At 34.0% G+C, this 21611-nt stretch overlaps 1 protein-coding gene across 3 annotated transcripts in view; it reads left to right on the top strand.

Moving 5' to 3' along the window:
• Nucleotides 1–21611, top strand: part of LOC149790569 (uncharacterized) — a 191274-nt gene that overhangs the window by 144028 nt on the left and 25635 nt on the right. For all 3 annotated transcript variants that reach the window (XM_089972637.1, XM_089972638.1, XM_089972639.1), the window contains 4 exons: nucleotides 10338–10428; nucleotides 14692–14781; nucleotides 17044–17340; nucleotides 18264–18434. In XM_089972637.1, coding sequence (XP_089828763.1) covers nucleotides 10338–10428; nucleotides 14692–14781; nucleotides 17044–17340; nucleotides 18264–18434 — 649 coding nt within the window. The remainder of the gene's footprint in view (nucleotides 1–10337; nucleotides 10429–14691; nucleotides 14782–17043; nucleotides 17341–18263; nucleotides 18435–21611) is intronic.

Below are 21611 nucleotides of genomic sequence, written 5' to 3'. Positions count from 1 at the left end.
AAGGACACTATAATGTTGTTTGAAGGACACTATAATGTTATGTTTTGAAGGACACTATAACGTTATGTTTGAAGGACACTATAATGTTATGTTTGAAGGACACTAATGTTATGTTTTGAAGGACACTATACTGTTATGTTTTGAAGGGCACTATAATGTTATGTTTGAAGGACACGATAATGTTATATTCTGAAGGGCACTATAATGTTATGTTTGAAGGACACTATAATGTTGTTTGAAGGACACTATAATGTTATGTTTTGAAGGACACTATACTGTTATGTTTTGAAGGGCACTATAATGTTATGTTTGAAGGACACCATAATGTTGTTTCAAGGACACTATAATGTTATGTTTTGAAGGACACTATAATGTTATGTTTTGAAGGGCACTATAATGTAATGTTTGAAGGACACTATAATGTTATGTTTTGAAGGACACTATAATGTTATATTTTGAAGGACACTATAATGTTGCTTGAAGGACACTATAATGTTATGTTTTGAAGGACACTATAATGTTATGTTTGAAGGACACTATAATGTTATGTTTGAAGGACACTATAATGTTATGTTTTGAAGGACACTATAATGTTATGTTTGAAGGACACTATAATGTTGTTTGAAGGACACTATAATGTTATGTTTTGAAGGACACTATAATGTTATGTTTTGAAGGACACTATAATGTTATGTTTTGAAGGACACTATACTGTTATGTTTTGAAGGACACTATAATGTTGTTTGAAGGACACTATAATGTTATGTTTTGAAGGACACTATAACGTTATGTTTGAAGGACACTATAATGTTATGTTTGAAGGACACTATAATGTTATGTTTTGAAGGACACTATACTGTTATGTTTTGAAGGGCACTATAATGTTATGTTTCAAGAACACGATAATGTTATGTTCTGAAGGGCACTATAATGTTATGTTTGAAGGACACTATAATGTTGTTTGAAGGACACTATAATGTTATGTTTTGAAGGACACTATACTGTTATGTTTTGAAGGGCACTATAATGTTATGTTTGAAGGACACGATAATGTTATGTTCTGAAGGGCACTATAATGTTATGTTTGAAGGACACCATAATGTTGTTTGAAGGACACTATAATGTAATGTTTGAAGGACACTATAATGTTATGTTTTGAAGGGCACTCTAATGTTATGTTTGAAGGACACTATAATGTTGTTTGAAGGACACTATAATGTTATGTTTGAAGGACACTATAATGTTGTTTGAAGGACACTATAATGTTATATTTGAAGGACACTATAATGTTATGTTTGAAGGACACTATAATGTTATGTTTTGAAGGACACTATAATGTTGCTTAAAGGACACTATAATGTTATGTTTTGAAGGACACTATAATGTTATATTTTGAAGGACACTATAATGTTGCTTGAAGGACACTATAATGTTATGTTTTGAAGGGCACTATTATGTTATGTTTTGAAGGACACTATAATGTTATGTTTTGAAGGACACTATAATGTTATGTTTGAAGGACACTATAATGTTGTTTGAAGGACACTATAATGTTATGTTTTGAAGGACAATATAATGTTATGTTTTGAAGGACACTATAATGTTATGTTTGAAGGACACTGTAATGTTATGTTTTGAAGGACACTATAATGTTATGTTTTGAAGGACACTATAATGTTATGTTTTGAAGGACACTATAACGTTATGTTTGAAGGACACTATAATGTTATGTTTGAAGGACACTATAATGTTATGTTTTGAAGGACACTATACTGTTATGTTTTGAAGGACACTATAATGTTGTTTGAAGGACACTATAATGTTATGTTTTGAAGGACACTATAACGTTATGTTTGAAGGACACTATAATGTTATGTTTGAAGGACACTATAATGTTATGTTTTGAAGGACACTATACTGTTATGTTTTGAAGGGCACTATAATGTTATGTTTCAAGAACACGATAATGTTATGTTCTGAAGGGCACTATAATGTTATGTTTGAAGGACACTATAATGTTGTTTGAAGGACACTATAATGTTATGTTTTGAAGGACACTATACTATTATGTTTTGAAGGGCACTATAATGTTATGTTTGAAGGACACGATAATGTTATGTTCTGAAGGGCACTATAATGTTATGTTTGAAGGGCACCATAATGTTGTTTGAAGGACACTATAATGTTATGTTTTGAAGGACACTATAATGTTATGTTTTGAAGGGCACCATAATGTAATGTTTGAAGGACACTATAATGTTATGTTTTGAAGGGCACTCTAATGTTATGTTTGAAGGACACTATAATGTTGTTTGAAGGACACTATAATGTTGTATTTGAAGGACACTATAATGTTATGTTTGAAGGACACTATAATGTTGTTTGAAGGACACTATAATGTTATATTTGAAGGACACTATAATGTTATGTTTGAAGGACACTATAATGTTATGTTTTGAAGGACACTATAATGTTGCTTGAAGGACACTATAATGTTATGTTTTGAAGGACACTATAATGTTATATTTTGAAGGACACTATAATGTTGCTTGAAGGACACTATAATGTTATGTTTTGAAGGGCACTATTATGTTATGTTTGAAGGACACTATAATGTTATGTTTTGAAGGACACTATAATGTTATGTTTGAAGGACACTATAATGTTGTTTGAAGGACACTATAATGTTATGTTTTGAAGGACACTATAATGTTATGTTTTGAAGGACAATATAATGTTATGTTTTGAAGGACACTATAATGTTATGTTTGAAGGACACTGTAATGTTATGTTTTGAAGGACACTATAATGTTATGTTTTGAAGGACACTATAATGTTATGTTTTGAAGGACACTATAATGTTATGTTTGGAGTGTACTATAATGTTATGTTTTGAAAGACACTATAATGTTATGTTTTGAAGGACACTATAATGTTATGTTTGAAGGACACTATAATGTTGTTTGAAGGACACTATAATGTTATGTTTTGAAGGACACTATACTGTTATGTTTTGAAGGACACTATACTGTTATGTTTTGAAGGACACTATAATGTTATGTTTTGAAGGACACTATAATGTTATGTTTGAAGGACACTATAATGTTATGTTTTGAAGGACACTATAATGTTATGTTTGAAGGACACTATAATGTTATGTTTTGAAGGACACTATAATGTTATGTTTTGAAGGACACTATAATGTTATGTTTGGAGTGTACTATAATGTTATGTTTTGAAGGACACTATAATGTTATGTTTTGAAGGACACTATAATGTTATGTTTGAAGGACACTATAATGTTTGAAGGACACTATAATGTTATGTTTTGAAGGACACTATACTGTTATGTTTTGAAGGACACTATAATGTTATGTTTTGAAGGACACTATAATGTTATGTTTGAAGGACACTATAATGTTATGTTTTGAAGGACACTATAATGTTATGTTTGAAGGACACTATAATGTTATGTTTTGAAGGACACTATAATGTTATGTTTTGAAGGACACTATAATGTTATGTTTTGAAGGACACTATAATGTTATGTTTGAAGGACACTATAATGTTATGTTTTGAAGGACACTATAATTATAATGTTATGTTTTGAAGGACACTATAATGTTATGGTTCAAGGACACTATAATGTTATGTTTTGAAGGACACTATAATGTTATGTTTTGAAGGACACTATAATGTTATGTTTGAAGGACACTATAATGTTATGTTTTGAAGGACACTATAATGCTATGTTTTGAAGGACACTATAATGTTATGTTTGAAGGACACTATAATGTTATGTTTTGAAGGACACTATAATGTTATGTTTGAAGGACACTATAATGTTATGTTTGAAGGACACTATAACGTTATGGTTCAAGGACACTATAATGTTATGTTTTGAAGGACACTATAATGTTATGTTTTGAAGGACACTATAATGTTATGTTTGAAGGACACTATAATGTTATGTTTTGAAGGACACTATAATGTTATGGTTCAAGGACACTATAATATTATGTTTTGAAGGACACTATAATGTTATGTTTTGAAGGACACTATAATGTTATGTTTGAAGGACACTATAATGTTATGTTTTGAAGGACACTATAATGTTATGTTTTGAAGGACACTATAATGTTATGTTTGGAGTGTACTATAATGTTATGTTTCAAGGAAAAAAATGCTATGTTTCAAGGACACTATAATGTTATTTTCAAGGAAAATTTTGTTTCAATAATGCTTTAATGCAATGTTTCAAGGAAAATTTTGTTTCAAGGACACCACCTAATGTTCTGTTTCAAGTACGATATTAAGTTTTCTTTCTGCTTACACACATGTAAGTTTTGTTATATTTCTCTCTCTCTAGACAGTCCTTGTTTAATTTATTTCTCTTCAAACAGTGCTTGTTTAATTTCTCTCTCCAGACAGTCCATATTTAATTTCTTTCTCTCCAAACAGTCCTTGTCAAATTTCTCTCCAAACAGTCCTTGTTTAATTTCTCTCTCTCCAAATTCCTTGATTGCTGATAATATTGAGTAAGATTAATGACACTCTTCAAATGGTTATTTAATTTATTCAGATATATTTTGTTGAAGCTTCGTACAGTGTATTATTACCAAAGCTCATCATTTCCCTTATTAGTAACAATAAAGCCAGATAAGCTCCAATTAGTGACTTAATGATGGTTAATTACTTGTAATTGCATAGAGCAGGAACAAGTTTCACTATACATGGTGTAATTATGCCAGCTATTTCACCTTATGTAGTAGTTTTCAATAGTCTGCTTTCAACACAGCAAATGACATTAGCTCTGAATACATTTAAATCATTTGTACTTGAGTGCTAGATGGGCACTTAAACACTGAAGTGAATGACATTGTCAATCCAGTGGATGCAAGTTACCTGATGCTACCTGTGCCCCATATAGGTGGTTTATTGATTAATGGTAGACCTAATATAGCATCCTAAGTGCTCATACCTGGCGCTAAAGAATGTCTTTATTGCACTAGGAAAAGATCAATAGATCTTGATTGTTCAATGTACACTGCAGTAAAGACACTTTAAGTAATGTCTGCTGCTTGAAGATCTTTGACAATGTGATCAGTTTTAGTGCTTTTTCTAGAAGACTGTTACACATAAAAGAAAAAGTGATTTACTTAATACTGGTAGATCAGCTTTAATTAACAGATCATTTTAACAAGTTGCCATTTAAAACATTATAGCAAATCAATTTAACTGTGTTTATAGTTTTCACAAGGACCATTGACAGCATGTACCTCTATGATGACTATTGACAGCATGTACCTCTACAAGGACCATTGACAGTATGTACCTCTATGAGGATCATTGACAGCATGTACCTCTGTGAGGATCATTGACAGCACCTACCTCTATGCAGCATTTACCTCTATGAGGACCATTTACAACATGTACCTATACACAGCATTGACAGCATGTACCTCTATGAGGACCATTGACAGCATGTACCTCTATGAGGACCATTGACAGCGTGTACCTTTATTTGAAACATTTACAGCATGTACCTCTATGAGGACCATTGACAACATGTACCTCTATGCAGATCTGACAAAATAAAAGCACAAGACTGATACAGTTTGGAAAGTAATGATTATTATTCAAAATATTTTAGATTTTGAAACCAACCTTCTGTATGCATGGAGGCAAACACTACAGAATCTGTTTCAACTCAGAGTGATATGCTTTTGAGAAGGGGGTGGGTGGATTAGTTGATTATATTGAAACTTTTCATTATTTAATCTAGAAGTGCAGTACTCTGGGAAATGATAATTTTGCATATGAAAGGTAGTAGGTGTGAAGATTATTTTGGGGAAAAAAATTCCTGTTCCTAATACCTTGAACAACCTCACACTCTGATTTTTAAGAATACTTTTAGATCCATTACACCAGTTATAAAAAATAGAATCATGATGTGTAAAAAAGTAATCGCCTGACTTGAAAGGCCAGTATCTTACAAAATTATATCATACTCTAACTGGATAATTTCGACTAATTTAGAGGAGCCTTTTTTGCAGAAAGACATTTTTTCAACTGGAAAGTTGTAAAGTGAAACTTCCCTAAATCAATCCCTGTCTATTATGACCTCTTTCTGTAGACTGGTCACATAGTTTACAGTTGCTGAGCTGCTCTAAAGCAAAATTATACCTCAGTATACTGGACACCTCCACATTCTGCCAAATGGTTTGGCTCTAACATTGTTGGGCTGAGGGAAGTTTTACTGTATTCTGCCAAATAGTTTGGCTCTAACACTATTGGGCTGAGGGAAGTTTTACTGTATTCTGCCAAATGGATTGGCTCTACCATTATTGGGCTGAGGGAAGTTTTACTGTATTTGAGACCTGCCTCAACTGAACATCTTTATAATGAAGACCAGGTCTGTAAATGATAAAATAAAAAATCACATGACCTTAGATTTGAACTTGAGAATTTGTGTCAACCAGTCAGAAATGTTGTTACTTTTGAAAGCTCATATCTGATTGGTAGATAGTATCCACATATTTTGACATGCATGAATTCACATTAATCTAAAAACTTTTTGCTCAAGTTTTTATATTACTTTGGAGTTAGTTATGGTTAGTTCTCATAAGGGTGTCTGTAATTTGGTTAACAAGTTTTGATAATTCCTGCCTTTGACATTATTTGCTTGGTAAGTTGTCATTATGTTGCCCAAGATGCAATTTTCTTATTAAGTTGTCAAAATGTTGCCTCTGATACAATTTCCTTTGTAAGTTGTCAAAATGTTGCCTCTAATACAATTTCCTTGGTAAGTTGTTGAAATGTTACGTCTGATACAATTTCCTTAGTAAGTTGTTGAAATGTGTATGTTGTTGAAATGTTACCTCTGATACAATTTCCTTAGTAAGTTGTCAAAATGTTGCCTCTGACATAATTTCCTTATGTAAGTTGTTGAAATATTGCATCTGATATGATTTTGGTCAGTAAGTTAATGTTGACTTTTTACAATAGAAATAGGAAAGTTCAGTGGATGACTAATACATCAAGTATTTTGATGAAGACAAACAATGACATTGCATTTTTGTAAGAAAACACACAAGTGCTCTGGCCCAAGCTAATCTGATTTGTGGTAGCCATATGTGACAGTGAACAAGCCTTGCTAAAAGCGCAGTGGACAAGGCCTTAATCCCCATGCGTCAACTTTTAATTTGCTTGCCTCTCACACATGCCACTTTGACAAAATGAATTAATGTTATATCATCAAACTGATGCTGTAGCAATTCCATATATTTTGTGGCATTTGAATTTAATATGTAAATAATTTCACCAATAAAAATGTCTCTTTGTCAGATAATTTGCTGAAAGAGTAATGGACATTGCACTCTTAAATAGGAATCAATGGTGGATGATAATTGGTTTGTGTCTTTGTCTGGTTATGGGGGAGTTTGGCTGCACAGAATCTGCAACTAATGGACTATTGGCAGTGCAATAACCAGAAACTCTAATTAGCAAATCAAAATGACATGTGACTAATTGAACAGCAGACTTGTTTGAGAGGCTAACATGCTAGTTATAGTCTGGTTTTGGGGAGACAAATAGGGGGAAGTATATTAACTGCACTCCAAATAACAATTGCTGTTTTTACAAATTATTCAATACCTATTATTGTTCTTGCTAATAGGTCATTATTTTTTAAAGTATCTTATTCCATTTGAATTCAAAAATCCTTTACAGTTTAGAGGCAGGTGATGAACATTATCTGTGTTTGTCTTTCATACAGATGTTGTATAGTCATGGATTGCATTTTATGGCCTAGAGATAATACATGTTTAGTTGTGTTCTGTTCTCTTCAGTATTTCATTGCAAATCATGTGACTGAATTATCTTTTGTTCTCTTTTTGCTCAGTTTTACCTTTAACAGATAGATATACGTTTAATGGCAACACAATTATGCCCTTAATGGAGATACATTTAATGTCCACGATATTATACCTTTAATATAGATACATGTAATGGCAACACAGTTATACCTTTAATTGAGATACATTTAATGGCAACACAGTTATACCTTTAATATAGATACATGTAATGGCAACACAGTTATACCTTTAATTGAGATACATTAAACGTCAACACAATTATGTGTTTAACATAGATATATTTAATGTCAATACAGTTGTGCATTTAACAGATATACATTTAATGATAACACAATTATGTATTTAACAGAGATACATTTGATGTCAAGACAGTTATGTACTAACAGAGACATTTAATGTCAACACAATGGTGCCTTTAATAGAGATACATTTAATGCCAATGCAATTATGCTTTTAATAGATATACATTTAGTGTCAATGCAATTATGCATTTAATAAAGACACATTTCATGCCAATATAATTAAGCCTTTACAAGAGATACATTTAATATCAACACAGTTATACCTTTAATAGAGATACATTTAATAATAATAATAATAACAATAATAATAATAATAATAATTAGGACTTTGTATAGCGCCTAATCTTTAGAAGCTCTAAGAGCTTTACAACATTAGACAACACCTATAAGATAAAAAACATATAATGATATGATTACAAAAACAAACACCATGAAATTAGAAAACATAAGAAAACATACTGAGAATATTTAAGGTAGGAAACATTATTAGGTCTTTAAGTTTGTTCTTGCAGTCGAAATAAGTGAGTTTTGAGAGCACTCTTGAATGGGATCACTGTGTCTTTGTTTCTAAGTTCAGTGGGCAATTCATTCCACATTGCTGGGCCCTGGTATGCAAAAGAACGTTGTCCATATGACTTTGTTTCAATAGTGGGAATAATGAGTATACGATTGTCAGAAGAAGAGCATAAGTATCTTGCTGGTCTGTTAACATGGGTGAGGTCAGATAGGTATGTTGGACCAGAGTCCGACAGTGAAACATAGCAGAGAGAACAAATTTTTTTGTTTGATTCTGGATCGAATGGATAGCCAGTGTAGGGTACAGAGCAGCAGGGAGGTGCTCTGATCATCAACACAGTTATGCCTTTAATAGAGATACATTTAATGTAGAGACAGTTATGCCTTTAATAGAGATACATTTAATGTAGAGACAGTTATGCCTTTAATAGAGATATATTTAATGTCAACACAGTTATGCCTTTAACAGAGATACATTTAATGTAGAGACAGTTATGCCTTTAATAGAGATACATTTAATGTCAAGACAGTTATGCCTTTAATAGAGATACATTTAATGTAGAGACAGTTATGCCTTTAATAGAGATACATTTAATGTCAACACAGTTATGCCTTTAACAGAAATACATTTAATGTCAAGACACTTATGCCTTTAATAGAGATACATTTAATGTCAACACAGTTATGCCTTTAACAGAGATACATTTAATGTGAAGACACTTATGCCTTTAATAGAGATACATTTAATGTCAAGACAGTTATGCCTTTAATAGAGATACATTTAATGTAGAGACAGTTATGCCTTTAATAGAGATACATTTAATTTCAACACAGTTATGCCTTTAATAGAGATACATTTAATGTAAATACAATTATGACTTTAATAGAGATACATTTATTTCATGCATTTTTTACTGATATCAAGATGTCATCATGACTTACAGTTTATGGTGTAAAATATATTTTAAAGTTGAGCTGGATTTGGTGTACAATTAACTGTTAATGTATGTATATTTTATTTGTCTTTACAAGAGACAAACATATGTCAGAGGTCTTCTCTACAGAAGACTGTATTAAAAACCAGAAGATACAATCTATTAAAATTGGACAGGGACAATCATTGGATGTTTAATGGCAGGACTGACTCAGATTTCTAAACTAAAATTGTGTACAAATATCAACAGATCATGCATCTCAGTCTGCATTCCTCTTTCTGTCTCCAGAATTTTGGCATATTTGTAGATTGCCATTGGTTGGACCTTTACTAAATTTTACATCATAATTAAAATAAATAGCTTTTCTGAACTACATTGTGTTTATGTTGCTTACAATGTAGGTGAAATTTACATTTTAGGTTCTATCTCTGATCCAGGGGTTTTAGATAATTTAGTTTTCAGGATTTGTGCTTTAAAAGTACACAAAGACAGAATTGAGGAATAAGAAGAGATTTCTTTTTATTGCTGGTTGGTGAACAGGGCTAACAGGGGATCTGCTTGGTAAATTACATGCTTGTTTGTTTTCATAGCCAGACCTTGTCCCACAGTAGTACAAGTATCTCTCACCAGTGTGAAAACCTTACCCTAAGTTTCCAAACTCTTGAAACTACAGGTCCTGGATAACTATCCTGTAATTTTCTTTCCAGGATGGAGGAGGCAGTTCAGGGCATGATGCAGTACAAGACCAAGATTGACCAGCTTAAACAGGAAAAAGCCAGTCTGACCTCTACGTATGAGGTATGCATCATTAATGCAAGGAAAGGATAAATTTCTATACAAGTAATTTGCTATAAAATGTTTGGATTTTCAAGATTTAATTCTAATTCTTCAGAAATGTATTTTCTAATTAGCAAACCATAATATATAAAATTCAAAAATTGACTTTAACTGTGGATGATATATCATCTGCCAATTTAATAAAAGAACAAACTACACTAAACTTTTAATAGACATTTGCTCCAAAAAAGGAATTTTATTATGATTTTACGTTGTATTTATGCACAGACATAATGAAAATCATGTTCCTTTCAGAAGTAAAAAAAATGCCCTGATAATTGTTATCATTCTGTAGGATGTTGATGTACTGTGCAGGCTTCATTGTTTTCATTCAGTCACCTGAGATAGTATTAAAGCATAAATAAACTGAAGTTTTTTTTTTTTTTTTATCTCACCTGTACTGTATAAACATGGTGAAAGAGAATGGTCACTTTTATGGAGGTGACAGTGGCATGGAGGGACATTATTGTCTTTATCACACAGGTGGCAAATGCATGGTGGGAGATAGTTGTTTTGTTTATGGAGGTGGCAGTGACGTGGTGGGAAATAGTTGTATCTTTCTTGGAGGTGGTAGTGACATGGTGAGAGATAGTTGTATCTTTCTTGGAGGAGGCAGTGACATGACATGAAAAAGTTGTATCTTTCTCGGAGGTGGCAATGACATGGTGAGAAATAGTTGTATCTTTCTGGGAAATAGTTGTATCTTTCTTGGAGGTGGCAGTGACATGGTGAGAGATAGTTGTATCTTTCTTGGAGGTGGCAGTGACATGGTGGGAAATAGTTTTATCTTTCTTGGAGGTGGCAGTGACATGGTGAGAGATAGTTGTCACTATTATGGAGGTGACAATGATATCAAGAACATTTTGCTGGAAAGAGAATGATCAGTATCATACAGGTTATGCCTGGTAACAGAGTAATCCATAATAATACAGGTAATACCTGGTAACAGAGTAATCAGTACTATATAGGTAAATACCTGGTAGCATAGTAATCAGTACTATACACATAATGCCTGGTAACATAGTAATCAGTACTATACATGTCATACCTGGTAACAGAATAATCAGTAATATACAGGTAATACCTGGTAACAGAGTAATCAGTACTATACAGGTAATACCTGGTAACATAGAAATCAGTAATATACATGTAATACCTGGTAGCAGAGTAATCAGTGCTATACATGTCATACCTAGCAACAGAGTAATGAGTAATATACAGATAATACCTGGTAACAGAGTAATCAGTAATATACAGGTAATATCTGGTAAGAGAGTAATCAGTAACATACAGGTAACACCTGGTAACAGAATAATCAGTAATATACAGGTAATACCTGGTAACTTAGTAATCAGTAATATACAGGTAATACCTGGAAACAGAGTAATCAGTATTATACAGGTTAATTATCTTTTAGAAAGGCGTTTGCTACAAAATAAACATATTGTTAGGTTGCTACATAATAAACACATTGTTGGGTTGCTACATAAAAACACATTGTTAGGTTACTGCAGAATGCTTATGTACTGTTGGTTTACAGATCTGTGTGCAAAGAGATCATCTGTTAGTTCATTTAAAGTTAAATGAACAGCCTCTGTCCTCAGCAGATATGAGTCATGGAAACAAGTGTCTGCCCATATATAGCTACAGAAGCCTAGTAGTATTGATCAGTACAGGTGTTTATTGGGAAAGAAGCTTTCTCAGAGACTTTAATTTTTAGGGGAACATAGAATAGGTTGCTTTGGATTAGATTTTTCTTGTCTGTAGGTTGAGACGGGTGAGAAGTCTTTTGGAGTTTTCCATAGAATAAGGAATTCTCTGGATAGTGTTGATTTTTGGCAGAAGTTGACATTTTGGAAGATGTGAACAAGATATTGATGAAAGTTATGTTTGGATAAGTATTTTATACATAATTTTTGGCTTTGTTTTTTTCTTGCTTTTTTCCCCGTTTGTCATGCTGGTACAGATTACACTGCACCTACAGCCCTGCAGTTTAATTAATGATGATGTACAATATATATATTCTCCTATAAATCAGGTCCAATTGCAACCAACACAAAACCTGATCTGCCACTGCATAATGGGACAGCATATCATGGTCTGTGTTCCTTGTTCTACTTTTTTAATCTTAAGAAACTACATGAACCCATATATACCAAGTGCATTATGCAATGGCAGATATGGATCAGCGTAGTTTGCACTTACATTTGACTTATACGTGAGTATATACTGTACTCTGTAATACAATACTTCTTTCTAGTATTACCTCCATTGCTTGTCATACCAACAAATCTTGTCATTTATAATTTCCACCATTGGTTGTCATTATGATAACAATGGAATCTGGATGCTTTACATTTTATATTTAAGTTAGTAACTGATGGTCAGATTATTCTTTCTGTGCATGATCACATGCTCAGTTATGCTTGTCATTCACAAGATAGACTTGAGGTACTTGTATGACCAGACAGTGTCAAATGTGTAATGTAATCATTTACTTGTATTACCAGACTGGGTCAAATGTGCAATGCAATCATTTACTTGTATTACCAGACAATGTCAAATGTACATTGTAAACATTTGCTTGTATGACCAGACGGTGTCAAATGTGCAATGTAAACATTCACTTATATGACCAGATGCTGTCAAATGTGCAATCTAAACATTCACTTGTATGACCAGACGGTGTCATATGTGCAGTGTAAATGTTCACCTATATGACCAGATGTTCCCAAATGTGCGATGTAAACATTCACTTGTGGCCTAGTGTTTAGAGCATTTGCCTCGGATGCGGGAGTTTGTGGGTTCAATCCTCGGCTGAGTCATGCCAAAGACTTACAAAAATGGTACTAACAGCTGCCTCGCTTTGCTCTCAGCATTAAGAGGTTAGTGTTAGGACTGGTCAGCCTGGTGTCAGAATAATGTAACTGGGTGGGACATAATGTCTGCAGCATGATGCACCAGTGCTAGACATCACAATAAACTCTCACACTCCAGACATTGTAGCGATATGACTGAAAAATTATTGAAGCTACGTTAAAAATCCAAATTACACACTTGCACAAACATTCACTTATATGACCAGACAGTGTCAAATGTGCAATGTAAACATTCACTTATATGACCAGACGGTGTCAAATGTGCAATGTAAACATTCACTCATATGACCAGACAGTGTCAAATGTGCAATGTAAACATTCACTCATATGACCAGACAGTGTCAAATGTGCAATGTAAACATTCACTCATATGACCAGACAGTGTCAAATGTGCAATGTAAACATTCACTCATATGACCAGACAGTGTCAAATGTGCAATGTAAACATTCACTCATATGACCAGACAGTGTCAAATGTGCAATGTAAACATTCACTCATATGACCAGAAGGTGTAAAAGGTACAAAGAAAACATTCACTTGTATATTATAAAATTACTGACTCATGAAGCAGAGGACAGTTTAATGGGTCTGCTGTGTCTTTCAACTTACGTATTCACAGAAACAATGTTCTGTAATTGTTATATTGCATTACAAATTGCAAATAATTGAAATTTTAACTTGTTTTGTTATAGAGAAAAATGACATTTGAATGGCATGATGCATACAAACTACATTATTGCTTGACAGAAGTCTTGTAGTGACATGAAACATTGTAACTCTCATGATGTCATGTCAGCCAGTGAAAAATAATAAATAGACAGAATCGTGTAATATTGTAATTTAATGATTTAAAAATGTTAAGCTGTTACAGTGTAAGAAAATGCTATAGTTTTATTACAATAGTGAAAAGAAGCACCCTGTTATTAGCAGTGTGAAAACAAGTATCCTAACACTAGCGATTGTGAAAGCAAGTAACCCAACACTAGCAGTGTGAAAGCAAGTACCCTAACACTTGCAGTGTGAAAGCAAGTACCCTAACACTAGCAGTGTGAAAGCAAGTATCCTAACACTAGCGATTGTGAAAGCAAGTATCCTAACACTAGCGATTGTGAAAGCAATTAACCTAACACGAACAGTGTGAAAATTAATCAGAGTAAGAATTGGATTCTGATTTTTCATAATCAGCTAGAAATAATCAAAAGTCTGCGTCATATTATTATTTATGAAGAAAGTTTCCTTTTATATTTTTTGAACATGATGTTTAACTCTCTTTTCTAATGAGCATATTTTACTTGCTTTTCCAGTAAAATTACCTTAAGTATGCAATCCTTTCTTTTTTCTCAGAACAATCTTCAAAAGCATCGTGCCCACCTAAGTGACTTTGAGCGTGAAAACATGATGTTGCTGAATGAGGTGAAGAAACTAGAATCTCAGGTATTAAAGATCAATGACAGAAATTAATTTCTTTTGTAAATGTTAAAAAACATAGTCTAGAAATGACAATAATGTTATAAGATCCAAAAGCGATATGCAGTGCTGGTTTTGCATTTATGGAACTATACAGTATTAGACATAATACCAACGTAGGCCATAATCATTGCACCCTAATGCCCACTCTTTGGGGGTGGTGGTTAAATGTTATTAAAAAAAGCCACTTTTGAGCACCAGTGTTGTGATCCTAGCATACCTCATGGAAGGAAATGGCTGCTAAAATCTACATAGACTACCATTATAATGATTTGCTCAGAACATATCATATGCTATGTACCAGTGAAGTGGATTCTAAAATCGGCATAAAAAAATGATTTTCTCAGGGTCTAATATCATCCTCAAGGTAGGAAAATGGATGCTAAACTCTGCCTTGATTATTATGATAGTTGCAGGACCTCTCACCAACCTCATGAACACAGAGACGTAGCTATAATATTTTGCGCCCGGGGACGAACTATAAAATTGGCGCCCCAGCCCCTCCCCGTTTAATCACATTTTTGAATATTACCCTTGTTTACTTATTATAATGTAACGTTGTAAGCCTCATTTTGGCGCCCCTGTGCCTTGGCGCCCAGGGACATATGTACCCCCCTGCCCCCCCCAGCTACGCCTCTGCATGAACAGAAATGGATGCAAAATCTTCCTTGATTATAATGATAGCTGCAGGACCTCTCACCAACCTCTTAAATAGAAATGGATGTTAAAATCTGCCTAGATTATAATGATAGCTGCAGGACCTCTCACCAACCTCTTGGTTATAAATGGAAGCTAAAATCTGCCTTGATTATAACGATAGCTGCAGGACCTCTCACCAACCTCTTGAATAGAAATGGATGCTAAAATCTTCCTTGATTATAATGATAGCTGCAGGACCTCTCACCAACCTCTTGAATAGAAATGGATGTTAAAATCTGCCTAGATTATAATGATAGCTGCAGGACCTCTCACCAACCTCTTGGATATAAATGGAAGCTAAAATCTGCCTTGATTATAACGATAACTGCAGGACCTCTCACCAACCTCTTGAATATAAATGGATGCTAAAATCTTCCTTGATTATAATGATAGCTGCAGGACCTCTCACGAACCTCTTGAATAGAAATGGATGCTAACATCGGCCTAGACTATAATGATTTCTTCAGTACCTAACACCATCCTCATGGGAGGGAAGTAGATGCTACAATCTGCCTAAATTATAATGATGTTTTCAGGACCAGTCACTAAGCCTCCAGGGGGGACAGATGTGGATGTTAAAATCTGCCTAGATTATAATGATGTTTTCAGGACCTATCACTAAGCCTCATGCTTCCTTTTGTTACATAGTTTAAGACGTTGAATACAACATTCCATAACACTCTCCTGTTTTCAAGGTTCAGCAGGACTCCAATGTGATGCTTTAAAAAGAAAGCGACTCAAAATATGTAGCGGAGAATTTATTATTAAACATTAAAATGAAATGTACAGTAACTGGCTGATGAAATGGCTGAGAAGCAATCTGAGCATAATTTATCTAACTCCTTTTGCACTGCATGTATTTGTTACCATATGGCACGGGCAGCTAATTCAGTTTTCACAGACCTTAATGTTAATGGTTTGCAAAATTACTCCACTTTCCTGGTGTGACTGTCAAGACAAGCTTCCGTCTTATACACAGTCTATTCAAGAATGAACATTTAAATGATACGACACACAGCTTGCTTTGGACAAAATATACTTTGTAGGTCCCATTACTAAACTTTGGCATGGAGAGATCTACCCATTTACATCTAGAAATATCTGTGCAGTGACAGTAATAAAATATAAATGGTATTTGTTTCCAGTCTGCTATTTAATTTTACTCATATATAGTCTTCTTTAGGATATTTAAATATTTCATTACACATAGGCTGTTTTCATTAAATAAGCAGTTGTATGCAGCCTTTAGTTTGATTTGATGAATCTTAGAATATCCATATTTGATTAATATCAGTGAAAACACCTGAAGACTTCCATTTTTGGTATGGAAAATGGATTGAACAGTTGCATGGAATGTTGTTAAAGACTTAATAATTAATGGAGGGTCCTGAAAGGTTTAGGAATAATGGATAGGAAATAAAGATTTAGAATTAATGAATATTTAAAAATGTTTTAGGATTAATGGATACAAAAGAGAGATTTAGGATTAATAGACAGGTTATTTTACAAGTTCTTACAAAACATTTTCAGTTAAACAGCAAACCAGATGATAGAGACCGATCCAAACTTCTTCTGGAACGCTTGAAGATGCTGGAAGCTGAAAACTCCTCCCTGGTCCTAGAAAATGAGCAGCAGCGACAGCAGTATGAGAAGTGCCTTGATGAGATTGCCAACCAAGTCGTCCAAGCACTGCTGGCACAGAAAACATTGAGGGAAGAATGTTTGAAGCTGCAGGGCAGAGTTCGAGACCTAGAGATGCAGAATCGGCACCTTAGTTTAATGTTTCAACAACGTATGATAGGGGTCACATCTGAGCCTGCTTTACAGGTAAAGTACTCCCTCACTATAAATACCTGTGTACCACTGCTTCTTTTATAACACCAGCATAATAAATTGGTCAAACTTTGCAGCTTACTTTTACTAGGCTTCATGAGAACGAATAATAATGTGATTTCAAATCATCGAATACTGCATTTTTTTTGTTTTTAAATACACTATGAAGGCACAGCCTTGTTGGAACATCCCTCAGTATAAGGTTCTCTCACTTATAGGATTACTATATTTTAACTTTCAAAAGAGAAGAGACTGGAGATTGGGTGTATCTTATCAGTATCTTTTTAAAGATTTAAGGACCAAAAGGAGGACATGTCTGGGAAAAATAGGATATATGTCAACCTTAATAGTAATGCTTTCTCACTTTATCATTCTCATAGACAATCTTAAAAAGTGGTAACATTGTAAAAATAGCTGAATCATCATGATCCATTCAGGTTCAGATCACGTAATATTGTAATGTAAATCTATGCCATAAAGGTCTGAAACAGTCACATGTCATAATGCCATTTTGCTTAGCGATACAAATGCCATTTGTCATATTTCCTGTCGTGATCCATTTCACTTAATCATCTGGAATAAATTGGATATGTGTTGAATTAAGAGACCAAATGCATGTATAGGTGGGGATTTCATTTAGTTTGAAAATCTTTGAATGCATTTTAACACACGGATATTTTTTGACATGACCTAAAATGCAAGTATTTCAGATCATTCAAGTGAAATATATGCAAACACTTTAATTTTGGCATAGCTAGAATGTCAGCATGTGATATAACTTAATTATCTATCTTTGTTTCTTTCTTTCATTCCGTCTCTAATTGGCTTTTGTTTCTATGTGTGTGTTTGTGCATGCCTGTCCATCTGTCTGTCTTTGTATACAAATATGCTAAATAGACACTCTTCATTTTTATAAGCCTCCTCAACAGATGGTTCAGAACACATGCCAGAGTATGGGAGACCAGCATTGCCATGAAGTGTTTTTGCAGGGCAGTATAGAATCTATACAGAGTATGGGAGACCAGCATTGCCATGAAGTGTTTTTACAGGGCAGTATAGAATCCATACAGAGCATGTTTAGTGAGCAGGTGCGTCTAATTCCTCATTTGGATAGACTTTATTTTATTTGCATATGTATCACTATGGCGGTGTTGTGTTTGTGCACTAAGGAGTAAACGTTAAGCTTTGCCATTAGCTCATTTTCAGTAACAATGTTATATGTACAGTCATGAAACTGGATGTGAGTATTTAATGCCGAGGTATCTGTTCATCACAGGCCAAAATGTAGGTCATGATGACTCACTTTGTGCACTTGTCATTATGATATGTTTTTTACGTTTATCTGTTTCTTAGGCACTTGCATACACCATCGTGAAACTTGGTGGATGCATTTATCTTGACAGATATTTCTCATGATGGGGTAGATCACATTGACCTACTTTTCGTGTTCTTGTGATTTCACAAGGTTTGTGGATTATGTCACATTGGAGCTGGTCAAGCACACTGTGAGATTCTTGTATGCAATAGAACTTTTATAGCTCGTACCTCACGGAATGGTAATGAATTCGCTCCAGACATAGGTAGCAAGGTCAGTAAATGCTACATATAATTACAGACATTCTGTTGGGGTTTTGTTTAGTTCCAACATTCAAGGCAACCATATTCTGACAGTTTCTATGGATGCACTACTTAAATCCTTCTATCTTCTGCAAGGCCACATGGGTCATATTGTGTTTGCAAAAACTATTTTAGTTTTTAAAGAAATTACTCAACCAAAAATAAATGACCAAACCGTATATACATATATATATATATTAATTAGAGAGAGGAAAAAGCCTTCCATTTATATGCTGACCAAAGGTGTGGCTTGTAATTTTACATCCATCATTATGTCCATCCATACTTCTGTGAATCTGTTACCTTTGTCATTTCCACACAATAGCTTGAGTTTTACTCCATCTGCCGTTACCACACGTTGTTGATGGGACTAAGATGACAACATGCACATGGGTAAACTGATTAGTTTAGTTTAATGCCAGTTAATGTTTACAAAATCTGTAAACATATAAATAAACATGCATGTGACTGTCCTTCATGCAGGAGAAACCATTTCCAATCAAATTGCATATATGCTGCATCTTTGCTTCAGTTGTTTTTTTTCAATAGGAACTTTATTTTTATTCTTTTCCTAAAGCGTATTTTTGTAAGATTTTCATATTGAATGTGACATCACTAGGAAAAGATCAGAATTTCAGTATTTGCCTACAACAAGTTTGTTTGTTATCAGTACTTTTGATGAGTGACAGATAAAAACGACAGAATAGAAGTTTCAAGTTTTGCAAGCCACTACATAGTATCACAGTTATTGTAGACCCTACTGCAATACCAAGTGTACATGAACAGGCAGTATGTCATATCCAGTATCAAGTTTTTCATCATGTCCAAGTAGTATGTCTGGATCCAGTATCAAGTTTTTCATTATGTCTAGGTAGTATGTCTGGATCCAGTATCAAGTTTTTCATCAAGTCCAGGTAGTATGTCATGTCCAGGTAGTATGTCTGGATCCAGTATCAAGTTTTTCATTATGTCCAGGTAGTATGTCTAGATCCAGTATCAAGTTTTTCATTATGTCCAGGTAGTATGTCTGGATCCAGTATCAAGTTTTTCATTATGTCCAGGTAGTATGTCTAGATCCAGTATCAAGTTTTTCATCATGTCCAGGTAGTATGTCTGGATCCAGTATCAAGTTTTTCATTATGTCCAGGTAGTATGTCTAGATCCAGTATCAAGTTTTTCATTATGTCCAGGTAGTATGTCTGGATCCAGTATCAAGTTTTTCATTATGTCCAGGTAGTATGTCTAGATCCAGTATCAAGTTTTTCATCATGTCCTGGTAGTATGTCTTGATCCAGTATCAAGTTTTTCATCATGTCCAGGTAGTATGTCTGGATCCAGTATCAAGTTTTTCATCATGTCCAGGTAGTATGTCTGGATCCAGTATTAAGTTTTTCATTATGTCCAGGTAGTATGTCTAGATCCAGTATCAAGTTTTTCATTATGCCTAGGTAGTATGTCTGGATCCAGTATCAAGTTTTTCATTATGTCTAGGTAGTATGCCTGGATCCAGTATCAAGTTTTTCATTATGTCCAGGTAGTATGTCATGTCCAGGTTGTATGTCTTGATCCAGTATCAAGTTTTTCATCATGTCCAGGTAGTATGTCTGGATCCAGTATCAAGTTTTTCATCATGTCCAGGTACTATGTCTAGATCCAGTATCAAGTTTTTCATTATGTCTAGGTAGTATGTCTGGATCCAGTATTAAGTTTTTCATTATGTCCAGGTAGTATGTCTAGATCCAGTATCAAGTTTTTCATTATGTCTAGGTAGTATGTCTGGATCCAGTATCAAGTTTTTCATTATGTCTAGGCAGTATGTCTGGATCCAGTATCAAGTTTTTCATTATGTCTAGGTAGTATGTCTGGATCCAGTATCAAGTTTTTCATTATGTCCAGGTAGTATGTCTGGATCCAGTATCAAGTTTTTCATTATGTCCAGGTAGTATGTCTAGATCCAGTATCAAGTTTTTCATCATGTCCAGGTAGTATGTCTGGATCCAGTATCAAGTTTTTCATCAAGTCCAGGTAGTATGTCATGTCCAGGTAGTATGTCTGGATCCAGTATCAAGTTTTTCATTATGTCTAGGTAGTATGTCTGGATCCAGTATCAAGTTCTTCATTATGTCCAGGTATATGTCTAGATCCAGTATCAAGTTTTTCATTATGTCCAGGTAGTATGTCTGGATCCAGTATCAAGTTTTTCATTATGTCCAGGTAGTATGTCTAGATCCAGTATCAAGTTTTTCATCATGTCCAGGTAGTATGTCTGGATCCAGTATCAAGTTTTTCATCATGTCCAGGTAGTATGTCTGGATCCAGTATCAAGTTTTTCATCATGTCCAGGTACTATGTCTAGATCCAGTATCAAGTTTTTCATTATGTCCAGGTAGGATGTCTGGATCCAGTATTAAGTTTTTCATTATGTCCAGGTAGTATGTCTAGATCCAGTATCAAGTTTTTCATTATGTCTAGGTAGTATGTCTGGATCCAGTATCAAGTTTTTCATTATGTCTAGGTAGTATGTCTGGATCCAGTATCAAGTTTTTCATTATGTCCAGGTAGTATGTCATGTCCAGGTTGTATGTCTTGATCCAGTATCAAGTTTTTCATCATGTCCAGGTAGTATGTCTGGATCCAGTATCAAGTTT

Source organism: Sinohyriopsis cumingii, chromosome 10 (assembly GCF_028554795.1).
Source record: "Sinohyriopsis cumingii isolate HCF-2022 chromosome 10, ASM2855479v2, whole genome shotgun sequence".
Lineage (NCBI taxonomy): Eukaryota > Metazoa > Mollusca > Bivalvia > Unionida > Unionidae > Sinohyriopsis > Sinohyriopsis cumingii.
This window is presented reverse-complemented; position numbering and strand designations above follow the sequence as displayed.